Source organism: Eretmochelys imbricata, chromosome 1, assembly GCF_965152235.1.
Source record: "Eretmochelys imbricata isolate rEreImb1 chromosome 1, rEreImb1.hap1, whole genome shotgun sequence".
NCBI classification, from domain to species: Eukaryota; Metazoa; Chordata; order Testudines; family Cheloniidae; genus Eretmochelys; species Eretmochelys imbricata.
Genome location: NC_135572.1, coordinates 12,861,482 through 12,879,461, shown reverse-complemented (window position 1 = coordinate 12,879,461; position 17,980 = coordinate 12,861,482). Strand labels below are relative to the sequence as shown.

The 17,980-nt window shown below is 52.1% G+C and overlaps 1 protein-coding gene across 1 annotated transcript in view; it reads right to left on the bottom strand.

Annotated features, from left to right (window-relative positions):
• Positions 1-952: 952 nt before the first annotated feature.
• P4HA3 (prolyl 4-hydroxylase subunit alpha 3) overlaps positions 953-17,980 on the bottom strand; it is a 31,630-nt gene continuing 14,602 nt past the window's right edge. The window contains exons 6-13 of the mRNA XM_077841746.1: positions 16,368-16,531; positions 15,544-15,720; positions 13,969-14,033; positions 10,154-10,313; positions 8,209-8,271; positions 7,253-7,321; positions 3,577-3,673; positions 953-1,023 (exon numbers count right to left, since the gene is read on the bottom strand). Coding sequence (XP_077697872.1) covers positions 953-1,023; positions 3,577-3,673; positions 7,253-7,321; positions 8,209-8,271; positions 10,154-10,313; positions 13,969-14,033; positions 15,544-15,720; positions 16,368-16,531 — 866 coding nt within the window. The remainder of the gene's footprint in view (positions 1,024-3,576; positions 3,674-7,252; positions 7,322-8,208; positions 8,272-10,153; positions 10,314-13,968; positions 14,034-15,543; positions 15,721-16,367; positions 16,532-17,980) is intronic.

Sequence of the window (17,980 nt, the reverse complement as noted above, 5' to 3'; positions counted from 1 at the left end):
CTGCGAATCTGGGTTTTCTACTATGACCTTTATAAAAAAACCAACCCTGCAGTTGCCTGACAGATGAGCATCTTCACCAGTGCACGTGCCTTGCCCTGATCTCCTACAAACCACTCCTCACCAGCCTGCCAGAGTCATCGATCTCACCTCTCCCAGTAGAGATTGCCACAAACACAGGGAATAATGGTGATTTGTAGACTTGGTTAAAAGATAGAAACACTAATATTTGTGTTGCAGTCAAGGTCTTTATTTGTTGGCAGCTGAAATTATTCTTTGTTTTTAATTTTGTCAGCCTTCTGCGCAAATGGCCCGCCTCGGGTCATAAAATTCTCCAGATCTAATTGAGTATTGCTGCCTTACCCTCGCCCAATGCAACACTGATTCCTCCAGCATACTGTGCAGGCCAGAGTCACCCCGTTAGGGGGTTGCCCTGGCTATTCAGTCTCCCTTTGCTTTATTTTCCCCGATAGACCAAACTCTGCTCCAAATGACACTGGTGCCAACCTAGGGTTGAAGTCAGTGAATAAGTCCAGACTTAACATGGTCAGTGTAACTGAAATCAGACTCTGGCCCTCGGACTAGTTCCTCCCCCTTGGCCCATGGGAACTTCCTAGGAACGGCATCACGCCCTTTCTGCTGTTCTTGTTCCCTAGCTGAGCCAGCCCCGGCGCATCCAGCTGCCTCTTTCTCTCCTTACAAGTGCCCTGCTCCCCTCCCACTGTGACTTTTGTTCCATTCCCCCCTCCCAGCCCCTCCTGGATCCTTAGACTCAATATGCAGCAAAGGAAGCCTTGCTGAGACGTGCCTTGGCAGCAGGCCATATTCCCTTGCAGCCAACCAGCTGGCTTTTCCAGGTGGTCCCTGCTTCTGGCTCTGATGGTGGTGAGTTTCCATCCTGCAGCTCTTTCCATGCCTTTGGATTGGGTGGAGTGGTCACGCTCTGCTCCGGCCCTTAGTCGTTGGGGTCAGGGCCGCACTGCCTTCGGAACTCCTGCCCGTGTTCGTGGATCCATTTGTTTGCCACTGTAAGAGACGGGGGTGACGCACACTGAGAGAGGGTGGCACTGGGTGTCCGCACGGGTTCAACATGAGAGTCTCAGAGGCTGAGGTGGAGGAGAAGCTCAGGCGTTCAGCCCATCTGCCTGCTGCTGGGGGATCATGCCCTGCAGCATACAGGGAGCAGGGAGCAGTCAGGACTAAGAGCCAGGGGTTCGTTCCTAGTCCTGGCTCAGACACGGACTCAAGTCAAGCATCCCAAATTGCTCGGGGCCAGATATTCAAGGGCTCTGCCCCCACCCCCAGCGGTCTGAGTTGTGTTTGAAAATCCGGCCACTTATTTGGGTGACTCCATAGAGGCTGAACATTCTGGTGTGAAGTGCTCCCTGCCTCAGTTTCCCTAAAGTTCTAAAATGGAGAGAGTAACAGAGATGCCAGGAAGGGATACAGACACTCCTGAGTCAGCCACCCACTGACTGAGGAGGCCAGAGGGAGAACTCCCCGATGAGCTGGTAATTCTGCCATCACCCACCTCCTAGGCCTTTCTTACCTCTTCTCCTGCAGTTAGCTCTGGCCACTGTCAGAGATGGGATGATTGAGTGTAAAGCCACTAATGCTTGGAAAGCCCGTGGAGAGCCTCAGGTGGGAGGCGTTCTCGAAGGGCAAAGGGAGAGTGTGCGTTGCCGGAGCCTGGGGCAACTGACTGGGGCTCACGGGCTCGGGCTACAAATGGCCACGTAGCCGTTGTGGCTCGGGCTCTGCAGTCTGGGGAGGCGGATGGGCTTCGGAGCCCGAGCTCCAGCCTGCGGGGCTATTCTTAGGGCGGTCGCCCAAGCCGCGCGAGCCCCAGTCCGTCGAGCCGGGCTGCTCATTGCGTAGAGACACCGAGCCGGATCGCTCTGGGAGGGAGCTGGCAGCGTGGTGCTCACTCCCTGGGCAGTGCCAAGCTGCTGCAGCCACAGGTGCTGGGGAACCCGGCGGGCAACGCGCTCGGTGGCTGTAGAAAGTGGAGCCGGAGCTAGAGCTCCCTCCCTGCGACAATGCAGGACGGCTCCCTAACCGGAAAGCACGGCCCGTAGGATGGGAAGGAACCTTCTGGGTCACTGACACCAGTCCGCTGCTAGCGCAGGCAGCCGCGGCCCATCCTCCCCGTCAGAAACCGCTCAAGACTAAGGGAAGGTGCAAAGCAGGCTGAACTGAAGCCGGAGCAAGCTCCAGGCCGGGGTGCTGGGAAGACGCGGGCCCCAAACTCTGGGCTGGCTGCCATCTTCACGGGGAGGGAGCTAGTTCAGCTTTTATTTACACCCCAGACTAGCTTTATTTTTAAAGCCTCCCTCCCCTTTTGAAGGATTCTCATTATTATGGCAACAGAAACTGTCCCAGGGCTGGGCAGAGCAGGCTAGCATGATGAGAAGTAGTAACCCCCGGTGCTTTCCTAGCACGTGCCATTGGGCCTTCGCCAAGCACTGAATGAACCATGCATGAACCCTCAGACAGCCCCTCTGTCCCAAACAGCATTAGCTCTGCAGCTGGGGAAACTGAGGTATAGCAGGGACGTGAAAGGACTCAGACACAGCGGGGACTAGACCCCCAGGAGCCCTGACTCCCTGGCCCCTCTGTTCTAATCACTAGACATTGCTGCCAACTGGCATAAAGGTCATTTCTGTGATTGTTTGTAATTTAAACCATCCCACTTTTGCACGTGATATACATTTGCCTGTTAGACACCACCCAAACAGGCAGCTAGGAAAGGCTGATTCCCCACTGTGTCTGAGTCCCTTCATCTCCCCGCGGTACCTCAGTTTCCCCAGCTGTGTTTATTTTAATGTGGTCTCTGTGTGTTGTGAGCCTCTCAGCTCTCAGAAACTAAGCAGGGTCATGATGGCTTAACACATGCACGGGAGACCTCCACAAACAGCTAGAGCAGAGATGCGGCAATCCAGCAGGGGGTGCTCTGGTGCTAGAGGCACATGGTCTTCCTGGAGGTTTTGGCATTTGGAGGAGATGGAAAACTAAGCTCCTGACCACTTGTGGCTGTTAAAGGTCTGGAGTCACTTTTCACAAGCGTCAGGGCGTGCTGGCCAAATTCTACTTCTGGACCTTACACCGTGGTTCCCTAAATTCTCCCCATAGTGTCAGTCAGATACAGTATTCTCCACTTCCTGACCTAAACTGTCATGCAGCACTGCTGTGAACAGTTAAACAGCTGCCAGGCTTCACCCCAGAGGTGGCTGCATTTCAGAAGGGGTGAAGTGGTATTTAAGTATCCCGCACCTAGACATAATTTTTTGCAAAGTGCTTGGAACTCCTGCTGCAGAGGATTATTAGTGTTTCGAAGGTGTCTCTCATCTGCTGCCCGGTCCCTCTGTCCTGTGGCTATTTTGGCATTGCAGCACCATCTCATCCCTACTTCCTGCCTGTACTAGCATGCCCATTCTGGGCAGACAGAGTGACTAGCTTGTTGCCCTCTGTCAGGCCATCCTTTCTCCGGGTTTCACTACACCAGGGTTTCAAACAACAGAACACCTGATCAGGGAGGCTAGCGGGCTGTGCATTGTGATGATCTCCGGCGTCTCTTACCCCACTTGTCTCCCGCGAGGACCGGGCAGCCGGCGTGGAGGGTGTCCCCGTTCCCAGCTCCGTTCCTGTGAAGGTTCCACCAGAACAGAGCTGCATTCTGGAAATGAGACAAGATGCGTGATGGCTGGAGGGGGCTCCCTCAGCAGCACGCGGCGCCCACTGGTGAGCGAGTCGGGTTCTGTCGCTGCTCATTCACAGCAGACGGAGTCTGTTGCAGTCCCTTCTTGGGAGGTGTAGTGTTTTTAGCTCTGGCGTTCCCCAGTTCCGTCCCCCAGCATGGCGGCTGTCCCACACACATCCATGCACTGGAATGACCTGTCTGTGTATGAGGTGCCCAGGGTACATGCTAGTTTCATTGCTCAGGAAGAAAAGCTGATGGAGGAGCAGTTTATTGTATATACACACTTGTTATTCGGCCTGCTCCCAGCCTTCCCATTAAACTGGAGGGGTCCGAGACAATTGCTTTGCAAAGGCTGCAAACTGCCGCTGCTGCTTAGCACTCCCTGGGGAAGGAGACCCCACAGCACAATGGGGGCAACAGCTGTCTTGTGGCTACAGCACTGAATCATGGGTCAGGAAACCTGGCTTCTGTTCCTGGCTCGGCCACTCCCGACAGTGTAAAGGGGCTTTCGGAGGCCCATGTATCAGTGAGCCGCTGGTGCCACCGCAAATCTTCTGCATTGCTCAGATTACAACGCTTCACAGTCTGAGTCCAAAATTAGATTCACCTTGTAACGATTCCATCCCCTGTGGGGACAGGCACCACCCTCTGAATTGGGCAATCAGACATATTTGGGTCTGAGCACAGGCCCAGGAGCCAGGATATGAGGGTTCTAATCCCAGTGCTCATCCTGTGCTCTTGGGCAAATCAACCTCGGTGTGCCTCAGTTTCCCCATGTGTAAAATGGTGATAATAATGCTACTTCCTAGGCGTTTCGAGGCTTAACTTGTAAAAGATTTTGAGATCCTGTAGTGAAAGAGGCAACAGCAGGGCAATGTATTATTTAACCATTACCTAAGCCACACACCAGCCCTAGAAGGGAAGAATTATCATCTCCCTTTCACAGGTGAGGCAGAGATTAAATGCGATTCAGATGAAATTCTTCCTAAGGTACTTAAACTAGCTGAAGCAATCTCAGAACCATTAGCAATTGTCTTCAAGAACACATGGAGGATGGCTGAGGTTTCAAAGGACTGGAGGAGGGCAAACCTAGCTCCTATCTTTAAAAAGGGGAACAAGGAGGCCCTGGGGAATTATAGACAGTCATCTTAACTTCAATCCCTGGAAAGATACTGTAACAAATTAGTAAACAATCAGTTTGTTAGCACCTGGAGGATAACAGGGTTATATGAATAACCAGCATAGATTTGTCAAGAACAAATCGCACCAAATGAGCCTAATTTTCTCTTTGACAGGGTTACTGGCCGGGTGGCTAGAAGGCAAGCAGAAGACATGCTATATCTTGATTTCAGTAAGGCCTTTGACACAATTCCACATGACATTCTCAGAAGCAAACTAGGGAAATTTGGTCAACATGAAATTACTAGAAGGTGGGTGCACAAGTGGTTGAAAGTCTGTATTCAAAGATAACGAGGAGTCCTTGTGGCACCTTAGAGACTAACAAACAAATTTATTTGGGAATAAGCTTTCCTGGGTAGTAGTTATCAATAATTACTGTCAAACTGGAAGGACAAATCTAGGGTGTGTCCAGCAGGGGTCAGTCCTGGGTGCAGTACATTTCAATATTTCCATTCATGACTTGGATAATGAAGTACGTGTATAAAATTTGCAGGTGACGCCAAGCTGGGAAAGGTTGCAAGCATGCCGGAGGACAGGATTCGAATTCAAAACGACCTTGACAAATTAGAAAATTCGTCTGAAATCAACACTGGTGAGCCCCCAGCTGGAGTACTGTCTGGGCACCACACTTTAGGAAAGATGTGGCTAAGTTGGAGAGAGTCAGAGAAGAGCAACAAAAACGATCAAAGGTTCAGAAACCCTGACCTAGGAGGAAAGGTTGAAAACCTGGGCATGTTTAGTGTTGAGTAAAGCAGACTGACCGGAGGATCTGATAACCGTCTTCAGCTCTGTTCTAGAGAGGACGGGGATCAATCGTTCGCCACGTCCACTGAAGGGAGGACAAGAACTAATGGGCTTAGTCTGCAACAACGGAGATTTATGTCCGGGGTTCTCAAACTTCATTGCACCACGACCCCCTTCTGACAGCAACAATCACTACAGGACCCCAGGAGTGGGGGGCCAAAGCCCGAGCTGCACTGCCCCAGGTGTGGGGGCCAAAGCTGAAATTCAAGGGCTTCAGCCCCAGGCAGGGGGCTTAGATATTAGGAAAAGCTTTCTGTCTCTACGAGTAGTTAGACTCTGGACTAGGATTCTAAGGGAGACTGTGAAATCCCCATCACTGGATGTTTTTAAGGAAAAGGCTGAACAAACACCTGTCAGGGATGGTCTAGTCTAGCGCAGGGGGCTGGACTTGGTGACCTCTCAAGGTCCCTTCCAGCCCGACATTTCTCTGATTCTGTGATTAAGTGATTTGCCCAAAGCCCTAGGACACTGGTGGTAGCACTGGAATTAGACCCCCCAGATCCTGGCTGCCAGGCCTGTGCTCAGACCACACTTCTCCCCCCCAAAATATGTCTGATTACCCAGTTCAGAGTCCCTCCAGAATTGACCTCATCCTGCTTCCTCCCCAACAGGTTACACTTAGTGGGAACTGTCCCTACAAGACAGTGATGGGAAGAGGGTGGTGCCTGTTCCCACAGGGGATGGAATCATTACAAGGTGAATCTAATTTTGGACTCAGACTGTGAAGCGTTGTATTTTGAGCAAGGCAGAAGGTTTGCAATGGGCCAGTGGCTCACTGACACATGGGCCCCGAAGGCCCCTTTGCACTGTCGGGAGTGGGGAAAAGGGGCTCAGTGGAAATGAGGATCAGGCCCAATCAAGCCCCAAACTGTGAGAAACTCACCTGGTTTGCAGCTTCTCAGCCCAGGTTCAAGCAAACACCTCCAGAGTGCAAGCCTGAACCCCCCTCTCCCCCAAATCTCCAGGAAAAACCAGGTCCAGAGTGGAACCTTGCAGCTCACCCCTAGCTATGCAATGGGCTGAACCAAACCCCCAGATCCAGCCACTCCCGAACTCCAGAGAAATCTGGATCTGGACTGTCATGGCTCCTGCCTGGAATGGGACGGGTGTTTGGAGAGAGCGTCCCTGTGTGTTTGGGGGGGAGGGAGACTTAGCCAAACTCAAACACACTTTGCAGGATGCCAAACATTTGCACAAGCCAAAGCTGCACCCAGCTCCGTGCGTAATGGGGACACACAAGGAGCTGGCGCCTGTCCCCTGGGAACAGCCTGTTTGGCACATTCCAGCCCTGAGACGTGACCACGGTTCCTGTTGTCCAGCCAGAGCAGCTTCATGGCCAGCTGAGCACTGACTAGCGGGTTCTGTGGTCTAACAGTGAATGTCCCCAGAGAGGGAGCTTCCACCACGGCCCCTGGGAGAGGTTTCCACTTGGGAGGTGTTACTCATGGAACAGATGAGGAAATGGAAGACTGGAGTTAATGGTCCAGGTACCTCGTGGGGTGGCTGTCCCTTCCCAGCTGTGCTGGAGAGACTATATTTCTGGAGATCTTGCTGGAAAAAACTCCCACTCACCTTGACCACAGGCACACTGAGGTTTGCATAGATAAAGGCAGTGGATCCTCCGGCTTCTACTGAGCTCAGCTGGAAAACAAGGGCAGCACTCAGTGTAACACTGTGTGTTTGCAAAGCCTCTTTCACAGGGGGCGCTTTACCGAGGAGGCTGCTTTGCACGTGGGGAAACTGAGGCACAGAGCGACGCTTTGATTGGCTTGAGATCACACGGCCTTCAAGGCCCTGCACAATTCTGCCCCTCCCTGCTTGTCTGTTCTTGTCTTTTATCACCTTGCTCCCTTGAGCTGCCAATGCTGCCTTGAAGCCAATTTGTTGGCTTCTCTCACAGACTTCTCTGTATTTTTTTAACACTGCCTGGAATGTCCTACCTGAGCTAACTCATGCCACGGTGCACATAATGAACACCCACAAGGGAAGAGCTAGGCTGGTGCTAGCTACTGACTGGCTCATTGTACCAACGCTGTGCCGAGGTTCTGTAGAATCTGAGCTTTCATTTGAAACCATATGTCTAGCCCTAGTAATGGGAAGAAAACCTCCTGCCTGTGACATGATGGGGGGGCTGTAACCCAGAGCTCAGAGAAGTGTTGGGTGCCTTAATCCATCTCAATTGGGTGTTGACCCTGAACCCTACTGACACCCTGAAACATTCTTAACTCTTTCCCTGTTGATCCTTTTAATCAGAAACATCCAGCTGGTCTGGGGTTGCGGACAGAGCTTGTATAGAGCACATTCGCTCCTAGTCCAACCCCTGCAGCTGGGAATAGAAACCAGGAGGCTCCCTGCTCTAACCACTAGCCCACAACACATCTCATTGCCTGACTTGGTTGCAGGCTGCAATTCAGCTTAGCGTGATCGAGGCTCCCTTCGAATGATATCCCTAGACATCTTTTAATCACCCTTCACACTCACCAAGAAACAAAAGCCTGCCCAGGCCCCAGCTGGCAGGGAATACTCACATAGATCATGACTGTGGCCAGTCTGTTACCCGACTTCATTCTGTAAAGGGGGCTCTTTCTTGACTGCATCAAAAGAGAACAGTTGTTCATTCACGGACCCAGCACTGCTGCACTATTCATAACAGAGCTTAATGTTACCAGTGCTATGGGACATGGCCCTGCGCTCAAAGGAAGCAGTTCAGGCCAAAAGCCCGATCTACCTTAATAAGATCCACTGTGCCCAGTTGCCTGCAATGTTGAGACAGAAATTAGAAATTAACAACAGGAAAGGCCAATGGACAAGGTCACCTATGCCAATTTGCATCTGCCACCTCAGGGCCAGTAAGCAAATAATCTTGTAGCAGATTCCTAAACATGACTGCTATTCGAAGCATATGCACTGAATTCTGCCATATTTACCACCCCTTACATCAAGGCCTGCAAATCTTTACCAGGATGGAAGCAATGAACACTGGGCAGATTCTGATCTAAGTTACACTCACGCTAATCAGGAGTCACTCTACTGAAATCAGGTGTCACCCAGGTGTAAACAGGTGCAAGGGAGAGCAGAACTCAGCTTATGGTATAATATGTGTAGAACTGGCTTTAAAATGCCAATAAGTTTTCACTGGAAATGTGAACTTTTTTCATTATTTCAAAATGTCCCGTGGAAATGTTTTGTGTTTTCATTGAACTATCCCAAGCCAAAACCGGGAGATTTTCCTGTAAAATGTTTCCATTTAAAAACACTGATTTTTTTTTAACCCCATCTTTGGCCATCTTCTCTGTCCCAGGGAGACAGCAGCCCTTGGGGTTCCAGAAAGGAAGTATTTTTTAAGTCAGGTGGAAAGGATCATGCGAAAGAATCCTGTGATAAATGAAAAAGGGGTGGGGAATAGCTCCCTTTTATGGACCCAGTCAGCCAGTTAGCTATAAAATCCCTCTTCGTAGCTGTTCTCTACTTGCTTTACCTGTAAAGGGTTAAAAAGTCTGACTGCTTGCACAGGTAAAAGAAAGGGAGTGGGCACCTGGCCAAAAGAGCCAATGGGAAGGCCAGAACTTTTTAAAGTTGAGGAAAAAACTTCCCTTTTGTCTGTCTGTGTTGTTGTCCGGAGCAGTGATGCTGTAAAAACTTTGGACCAGGTATGAAAAATCATCAGATCATACCTAGAAAGTATTCATTTAAAACCCCAGATATGTAAGTAGATCAGGAAATGTCTAGGAAGACGAGAATAGGTTTATCTCTGTTTATTTCTTTATGGCTTGTGGACTCCTCTGTGCTAACTCCAAATGCTTTTGTTTTGCTTGTAACCTTTAAGCTGGACCTCAAGAAGGTTATTCTTGATCCTTAATTTTTGTAAGTGGGTTCTTTAAATCTAGCAATAGTCTGAGTTTCCAGATGTATTTTCTTTCTTTTTTTTGTTCTTAATAAAATTTACCTTTTTTAAGAACAGGATTGAATTTTTGTGTCCTAAGAGGTTTGTGCATATGTTGTTTAATTACCTGGTGGCAACAGCTGATTTCCTTTGTTTTCTTCCTCAGCTCTTCCCCGGAGGGGGGCTGAAAGGGCTTGAGGGTGCCCCACAGGGAGGAATTCCCAAGTGCACCTTCCTGGACTCTCAAAGGGGTTTTTGAACTTGGGTGGTGGCAGCATCTACCCATCCAAGGTCAGAGAGAAGCTGTAACCGTGGGAGTTTAATACCAGGCTGCAGTGGCAGTGTTAATGTTTAGAATCCTTGCGGACCCCCATGAAGTGCCGGAGTGGGGAATCAGCCCTGACACACCCCAGGAAATAGACTGATCAGCACCACAGCCCTGGGGCGGTACTGAAACACAGGACACTGCTGCATGGCACGGTGCCAACAGACGCCAATGGGAGGCCTCCCGTAGACTTCAGTGATCATTGGCTCAGGCCCTGTGTGAAGATGACCCATTGTGATCCAGTCTCACGGGCTTTGTTACTCACTGTGGCATGGTCAAAATGAGGCTCATAGTGTCCACCTATGCCATAATTCACCACCTGTAGGTACTCCGCATACGGTGGCCGAATGTTCAAGCCAGTCAGGGCTGCAATCCTCTGATCGAGCGACACGATCACAGGGTCGACCGTGTCCTTCAGCCAGGCGCTAGAATGCACAGCAGACAAGCTCAGAGGGGTCGCCCAGAACAGCTGGCAGAAGGATCCCCAGGTGGAATCTGTTCTAAATGCCCAACGAGCCAGAGTCAATCGAGTTCCACCAGGGAAGAGCTCCCCAGGGACGAATCTGGCCCCATGTGCAGTAGGCTCAGGGTTATTGTCCTTATTGGACGGATAGGGGAAACTGAGGCACAGAGAGACAAAGGGCCAGATTTTGTAAAAGGGAAAATCCACTGCATAGAATCATAGAATATCAGGGTTGGAAGGGACCTCAGGAGATTATCTAGTCCAACCCGCTGCTTAAAGCAGGACCAATCCCCAATTTTTGCCCCAGATCCCTAAATGGCCCCCTCAAGGATTGAACTCACAACCCTGGGTTTAGCAGGCCAATGCTCAAACCACTGAGCTATCCCTTCCCCAAACCCAGTGAGTCTGTGGCAGAGCCAGGACCCCGCCCCAGGTCTCCTGTTTCTGAAACAAAATCAGCTTTTCTCCTGCCTCTAACATGCTGCCAGTGGCTGAATGCCTCACTCAGAGCAGAGGCCATTCCAAACAGAGTCAGGGGCATGGCAGCTGCTGACTGAAGGTTGGCAGGTAAAATGTGTCCAGTGAAGGGATCTTTACTTTCCTGGAGCTGGTTTCACTGGGCGCAGCCCTGGAAGCTTCTTGATGTACCCGGACTATTTATGTCAAAGGCCTTTGCCTTTGTAATCGTCCTGGAGGCAGTGTGTTTTGGATCAGTGCATGGAAACCGTATTCTTCTACCAGATCTGTTTGCTGACATTGGCGCTGCTGTGGGCCAGCCTTTCAGAGCGTTCCAGAATCTAATCATCTGCCAGATTCTGTTCTCCACTTCAGCTAGAAATAGACTAGAACCAGCACGCTGGAGCCAAACAGAACGGGGTGGGATTGGGGGTACGAAATCTAAACCCAACACTAAATTCCATGAATGGCACCTATTTTACTATTCTTCTTCTTCTTCTATGACATTTGTACCTAGAGGCCTCAAGCACAGTCAGTGGCTCATTACGCTAGGTGCTGTACACACACATAGTCAGACAGGTCTAGATCCTCAAAGCCACTTAGGCACCTAATTCCCTTTGATTTCAATGGGTGCCCAAATACCTTTGAGGATCTGGGCCATAGTCCCTGCCCCAAAGAGCTTACAATAGAGAAGACAGACAGAAGGTGGGGACAGGGAAGCGGTATTGTATCCCCATTTTACGGAAGGACAACTGAGGCTCAGGGAGGTTCAGGTATATCTATACTGCGATAAAGACCCAGGGCACGACCGCGGCCGGCCCAGGTTGGCTGACTCAAGGGGGGAGGGGCTCAGACATCCGTGAGCTAGAGTGACCCTGCCAGTCCAAAGAGAGAATATTGCAAAGGTGCAAAAGCCACCCTGCTCCCCACCACCCACCCTGTCGGTGCCAAGGACTCAGTGCCAACGTTGTCAGTGAGAACCCAGAATGGCACCAGCTGGCAGAAGAGTGGCCACACTGGGTCTGGCACCAGTCTAGCTAAATTGCAAATTCTGTGTGCGGACCAAGCCTCGGGCTGAGCTACATAAACACGGAGGATCCTGCCTTAAGCTGCTGCTGCATCCACTTTGGGGTTTCCGGGAATGTGCAGAAAGGAGGGGGGATGGGCCCAACAATCCTGAGAGGGCAGGAAAGAAAATCATCTCTTTCATCTCAACGGCCGCCTCTTGCCAATGGCCATGAACTGCTGTCCACATGGTGGAGTCACACTCAGCAGCGCGGGAGAGTCATCGGGGCAGAATGTAGCCCGCAGAGCCCCATAAGGAACAAATCATCTGCTGGCTAACAAATAACTGAATCCCACCCAGACGTACGTCTGAAGCGCCTCATTTGTTCCGTTGTTTTTCAGCCAGAGGGATTTTCAGTGTCATTACAAGGTCTGTGGAGAATCCAAGTTCACACCCAGAACATTAAACCTGGAGACAATGCCGGTCTTGCTTTTTATATTGTACCTCAATAGTGACTACTGGGGCCTGCTGGTTCGAGCAGGGGCTTAGGCATTAGTACGGCTGGATTCGGTCTTCCCTCTGCCACTGACTTACTGTGTCGCCTTGGACAAAGTGTCTGTGCCTCAGTTTACCCCACCTGTACGACAGCAGTCATTATATTAACAGGTACCTCATTACAGAGGCAGTAGCTAGAATTAATGACTGAATATGAAGGGCTTTCAGCTGCTCAGCGGGGAAGTGCTGTGCGTAGACTGGGTTTCTCTATCAGATGCTGTGCACATTGGAGATGAGTTCATCTGGTTAGGGGATCTAGGTCTTCGTCTTTTAAATTAATTTATCTAGTTATCATTTCCTTCTCCCCACGGTTTAATCCCCCCTCCTTTTTCTGGGTCCTGTCATGACAAAAACCTTCTCACTGGCAATGGGGTGACCTCTGCCAATGCCCCTTCTGCCTTCTTTAGCAGCCCCCTGGAGCTGCAGGGGTTAAAAGTTACCCTCCCCATCTGGCTCTGGGCCTGGGAATGGAATTCCATTCAACGGGGCGTCTGGGGATGAGGCTGGGAGGCTGAGCCTGGAAATATTTTACTGGGATCACTACCCCGTGCCTGGATTCTGGATTTAACTCTTTCCTCCTCTGCAGGGAGCCAGGATAACTGTCCTCTCTGTCTCAGCGAAGTTTCCCCAGCAAGCGACCGTCTGAGTTCCAGCCATACATTCTCTTCCCGCGGCACTGAAAAGCCTGTCACTGCAGGGGAACTCGGAGACCAGGAATGGGATCCGCAGCCCCGCACTCCGACGATACTGGTTGAAACCCAGCCTAAGGTGAGAATGGTCTAATGTCCCTCCCATCGGAAATTGGTCAGTATCAGTCCCATCTCACAGCTGTTTGCTCACCTCGCTTTGCGTCATCACGGGACCGTGGACACTGGAGCCAGAGGTGCAGTTTCCCGCTGGAGCGACCTTACCTGCCCTAGCTCTGATTGAGCTAGTGTGCTAAAAATAGAAGCGGCCGCTAGCTCGATTGGCGCAAGCGCAGGCCCTCCCCTCAAGCTGGGAATTGCCCCCCCCCAGCTCCAGTGTAGACGCACCCTGGGACACAGAAGTTCCCAGTTCCTAGTGAGAGGTGATAGCAGAGGCCTCAGTACTGTTCATTGTTTCCTGTCAGGGAGTCCTTGGCCATCCCACTCTGCCCCAGATGGTCTAAGTCTGGCCCCCTCAAGGATTGAACTCACAACCCTGGGTTTAGCAGGCCAATGCTCAAACCACTGAGCTATCCCTCTCCCACAACTGGAGCTGTCACTTGGGTACCAATAGCAGTGAAGCCAAGGCAGCACAGACTAGCCACCCCAGTACAAGCTCTCCAGGGAGCCTGGGTACATAATCGGGCAGCGAGCTCGTGCTGCTGCAGCTTCATTACTATTGGGACCGGAGCTAGCTCAGCCAGGTCCACACGTGCTGCAATCCCCCCATTGCAGTGTAGACGTACGCGGTGTGTTTGTACAGCACCTAGCACAATGGGACGCTGCTCTAGTCGGGGGCCTTCTAGGTACTGCTGTAATATGATTAACAATAAGACGGGGCAGACAGGGCATGAAATTCCAGCTGTGAGAACCCTGGCGCCCAAATGTTGGTGGGGGGGCGAGGGGTTAATTACCTCTTACTTATCCGGTACTCGGCTTTCTGCTGCTTCTCTTCTGAGGCAACCACTGATCTCTGCAGCTGAGCAACAGGGAGACGAGAGCACACGAGATAGTCAGGGGACGTAACAAATATGGGACCTGCAGCCGCATGGGGAGGCCGACAGGCACCTACACTCCCAGGTGGATTGAGGCAGGAGCTATGGATCCGTGCATTCAGGCTTTGCGCCGGGATGGGGCCCACAAAGTGGGGATCCAAGCTGGGGTGCTATTAGCCAGCCAGTGAGAGCCAGGCACCGAGCCGCCTGCTGCTGCGCCGCTGGCTGGCATCGCCGGCCCGGCAAGTTCTCTCCCCACTGAGGCTCAGGTGTAGCCGTGGCCGTGGGAGGAGGGGATGGAAGGCTGGCCACCAGCTGAGCTGCAACCCGCACAGTCCTCCCTGTAACGGGGCAGGCCCCGCGAGTGCCGCGATGAGCCACTCAGCACATACCAGACAGTGGGAGAGAGAGGAGAGCTGGGCCCAGCAAGAGGCTGAGCTTGGGTGGCTCTCGTACAGTCCCAGGCCTACAGCACTGACGACTTGTCAGTCCTGGATTCAGTTATTAACTTCCCCGTGGGCCGCTTTGCTCCAGTACCAAGGCACCAGGTCTTCCTCCGGGAGCCCAGAGAGGCAGCTAAAGGCATGCGGTTTACTTCAGAACAAACCGTTTAAACGCGGGGCTGAGGAGCGGATGGTTCCGTCCCTCTCTTTTTGTTACCTCGGGATAGCAGCGTCTTCCTCGCGTTCCTCTGGCTGGGAGACAATCCACCACTAGCTCCCTGCCCTCCTAAAGAACGAGCCGCCCGACAATCTCACGCTGCTGTACGATCCCTAGTGAATTTCGTCCCTCTTCCAAGTGGTGAGCTGGCAATCGGTGCAGGCAGCCAGGCCGTGAACATGCCCACCAGAATATTAAGCCAGACAGTTGTTCATGTTTCTAAGATGGCTTCTGTGTTGAGGAACTTAGCTAGATTCACAGATTCTAAGGCCACCACTGAGCTCTGTGGAGCTGAAAAGCTTGTCTCTTCCACCCACAGAACTTGGGCCAATAAAAGATATGACCTGACCCCCAGTGTCTCTCTCATATCCTGGGGCCAACACGGCTACAACAACTCTGCACAGCACAGGCCAGAGAACTTCCCTGTCGCAATACCTGGCTAAACTAAAGCAGATCTTCTAGAAACACACCCAGTCCTGAAAAACGCTTCACCCAGCTCTCGGCTGCAGTGCGGCTCGGATCCACGTCCTTCGGCATGGAAGGAACAAGCCCCTACCACTTAAGGCTAAAATCCCATTACCGGGTGCAGGTATAGGTGTAGCTGGGGGCTGGAGTCATGAAGGCCTGACTGAGTGCTGAACTATCTCGTGGGTTTCTTTGGATGCGTGGATGGGGTTCAGACCCACCTCTAGCCGTCCAGACGCTCCCATTTGACTGCATTCAGATGACATCCCCTCCCCCCTTGCCATGGAAAGGTGTTTCTCTTCCCCATAGAGCTGTATGAGGACATGTGTGTGCATTAGGTCTGCAAGGAGCCTTGTTTGATGAACTCACCCAGGGAGCTGCAAGCCCCTTGATCTTCTCCGCCTCCAGGTCGCTAACGAAGTCGTGGTACAGGGCTACGTACGGCTGCAGCCGGAGCAGCTCTCTTTTCACCGGTTGGAGGATCAGGTAGGGGCTGTCGTTCGTCTCGTACGAGCAATGGAGGGCTGGGATCTGATACTGGGTTGGCTGAAAGGGAACCAGCCCAGGGAATGTGTGAGGAGACGGCGGGAGACTCCAGCTTACAGGGGACTGAACCTCATCTAGTGCTGGGGAGAGGGGCAGCTTCAGGTGCCCTGGAGCCACATGCTCCCTCTTTCCCAGCAGGATGGTGCTTAGAATTGACAAGGTCTGCAAAGGCTTCGCCTGCAGGAGCTAGAATCCCAGGGGCTGAGAATGGGTCACAGAGCCAGTCAGCTCAGGGATATCGGCTCAAACCTGGCCTAGGCTGACAGTGACCCAAAGCGGCTATTATGTGATGGCTACTGGGGGCCTGCTGGGCCTCCCTCCGGTTCTCGCCTGACGGCCACCAGCCACAGCCGGGCTAACTACAGAGACGGAGCAGGGGACCTGCAGCACTCAAAGGCCTGAGTCTAGAGCCAGGCTCCAGCGCTGGGGGCTGGACCAGCCCCAAACCCTTGGGAGAGAGGCACAGAGGCGGGCACACAACAAACACCGACCCGCGGGTTACACTAGCAGATGTGTCACAACACCCTCAGCCAGGACTGTCTGGGCAGGTGTGAGGCACACACCGGGGCCGTCCTGGGCAAGAGGACGTGAATGAGTCTCGTTCACCGTCACCCCCTAGCCCCACAGGAAGGCTCAAGGCTCCATACCTGTGACCCCAGAGTCTGGCACAGCTCTTCATAGAGGTCTCTAGTCTGCAGGTGAGTCACATTCGGCCTCTGCAGGCCCACCTCGGCCGTGGCGCGCTCTGGACTTTCCACCAAGAACCTTTCATACTTAAGGACGTTCCTAGCGATTCTTTTGTTGCTGGGATCTGTGGGGAACAGCATAGGCACGTTACCCTGGCCCTCGGCAGGTGGCTTTGGTAGTGCTTCGATGCTCCGTGGACACGGGCACCACTGACGGAGTTCATCTGTCGGCTTTCATAGCGTTTTAACAGCTATTCCTTCGTCTGCTCTGTCCCTATTTGCTGAAATACAAGTAAAATCACTCAGCGTCGTTGTAGCCGTGTCAGTCCCAGGATATTAGAGAGACAAGGAGGGTGAGGTCGTATCTTTCAATGGACCGGCTTCTGTTGATGAGAGAGACACAAGCTCGAAAGCTCAAAAGTTTGTCTCTCTCACCAAATAACACCAGAGGAGATTGTAACTCATTCCACTGGAACAATTTACCAAGGATCGTGGTGGATCCTCCATCACTTGTGGCCTTAAAGTCACGACTGGCTGTCTTTCTTAAAGGCACAGGCTAGTTCAGACACAGGTTATGGGCTTGACCCAGGAATGACTGGGTGATGTCCTCTGGCCTGTGCTATGCAGGAGATCAGATTAGATAAGTGTTCGCAAACATTTTATGTTGGCGACCCTTTCACACAGCAAGCCTCTGAGTGCAACCCTCCTTATAAATTAAAAACACATTTTTTATATTAAACACTAGCTTAAATGCTGGAGGTGGAGCAGGGCTGGGGGTGGAGCTGGGTGGGAGGGGCTCCGGCTCTCCACCATGAATGGGGCTGACAGCCAGAGCCCCACCAGGTGTGGGGCTGACAGCTCACGACCCCCCACATAATAACCTTGCGACCCACAGTTTGAGAACCCCTGGATTCGATGATCACAACAGTCCCTTCTGTCCTTAATTAAAATCTATAATCCACAGTCACTAAGAGATTTCCTGGTTGTCACCAATGCCATGCTGTGTCCCATGGCCAAACTGAATTTCATGGGGAGAGTGAGGACAGAACTCAGATCCTTCTGCTCTGAAAGCCCTACCCTGGGCCACTTGAGCTAAAGTGGGGCCTCTATCACCTGACTCTATAGGATACCATGGAGCAGTTGTAATTCTAGCTAGCAGAGGTCAGTGGTGCACACACACACTGGCCGGTTGGTTACGAAGTTTACCGACGCTGGTAACAATTTTCAGGCACTTAGAAAAGCATCTAGCAGCTAGATACGCAAGAGAGACCAATAAATCCTTGGGCCTGATCTGCAGCCTGAGTTAAGGTTGTTAAGTGAGTTAAGTGCCACTCCAGTGGTGCAAAGAGAATGAATGCTGCCTTCATCAGGCAGCGGTGGATTGCCTGGGGACTGGGCCAGAACCTGGACCATACACTGCAGCCAGGCTGGTGTGACAGAACGGTGCAGGCTGCCTAGGTTAAAGCAACCCTGGGGCTGCTCTAACTTGCACCTGAAGCCAGTTTGGCCCTGGCTACCCCAGACTTGGGGCAGGGGTGAATTGCCTCCTCACACCTCAGTTGCGGTGAGCATGA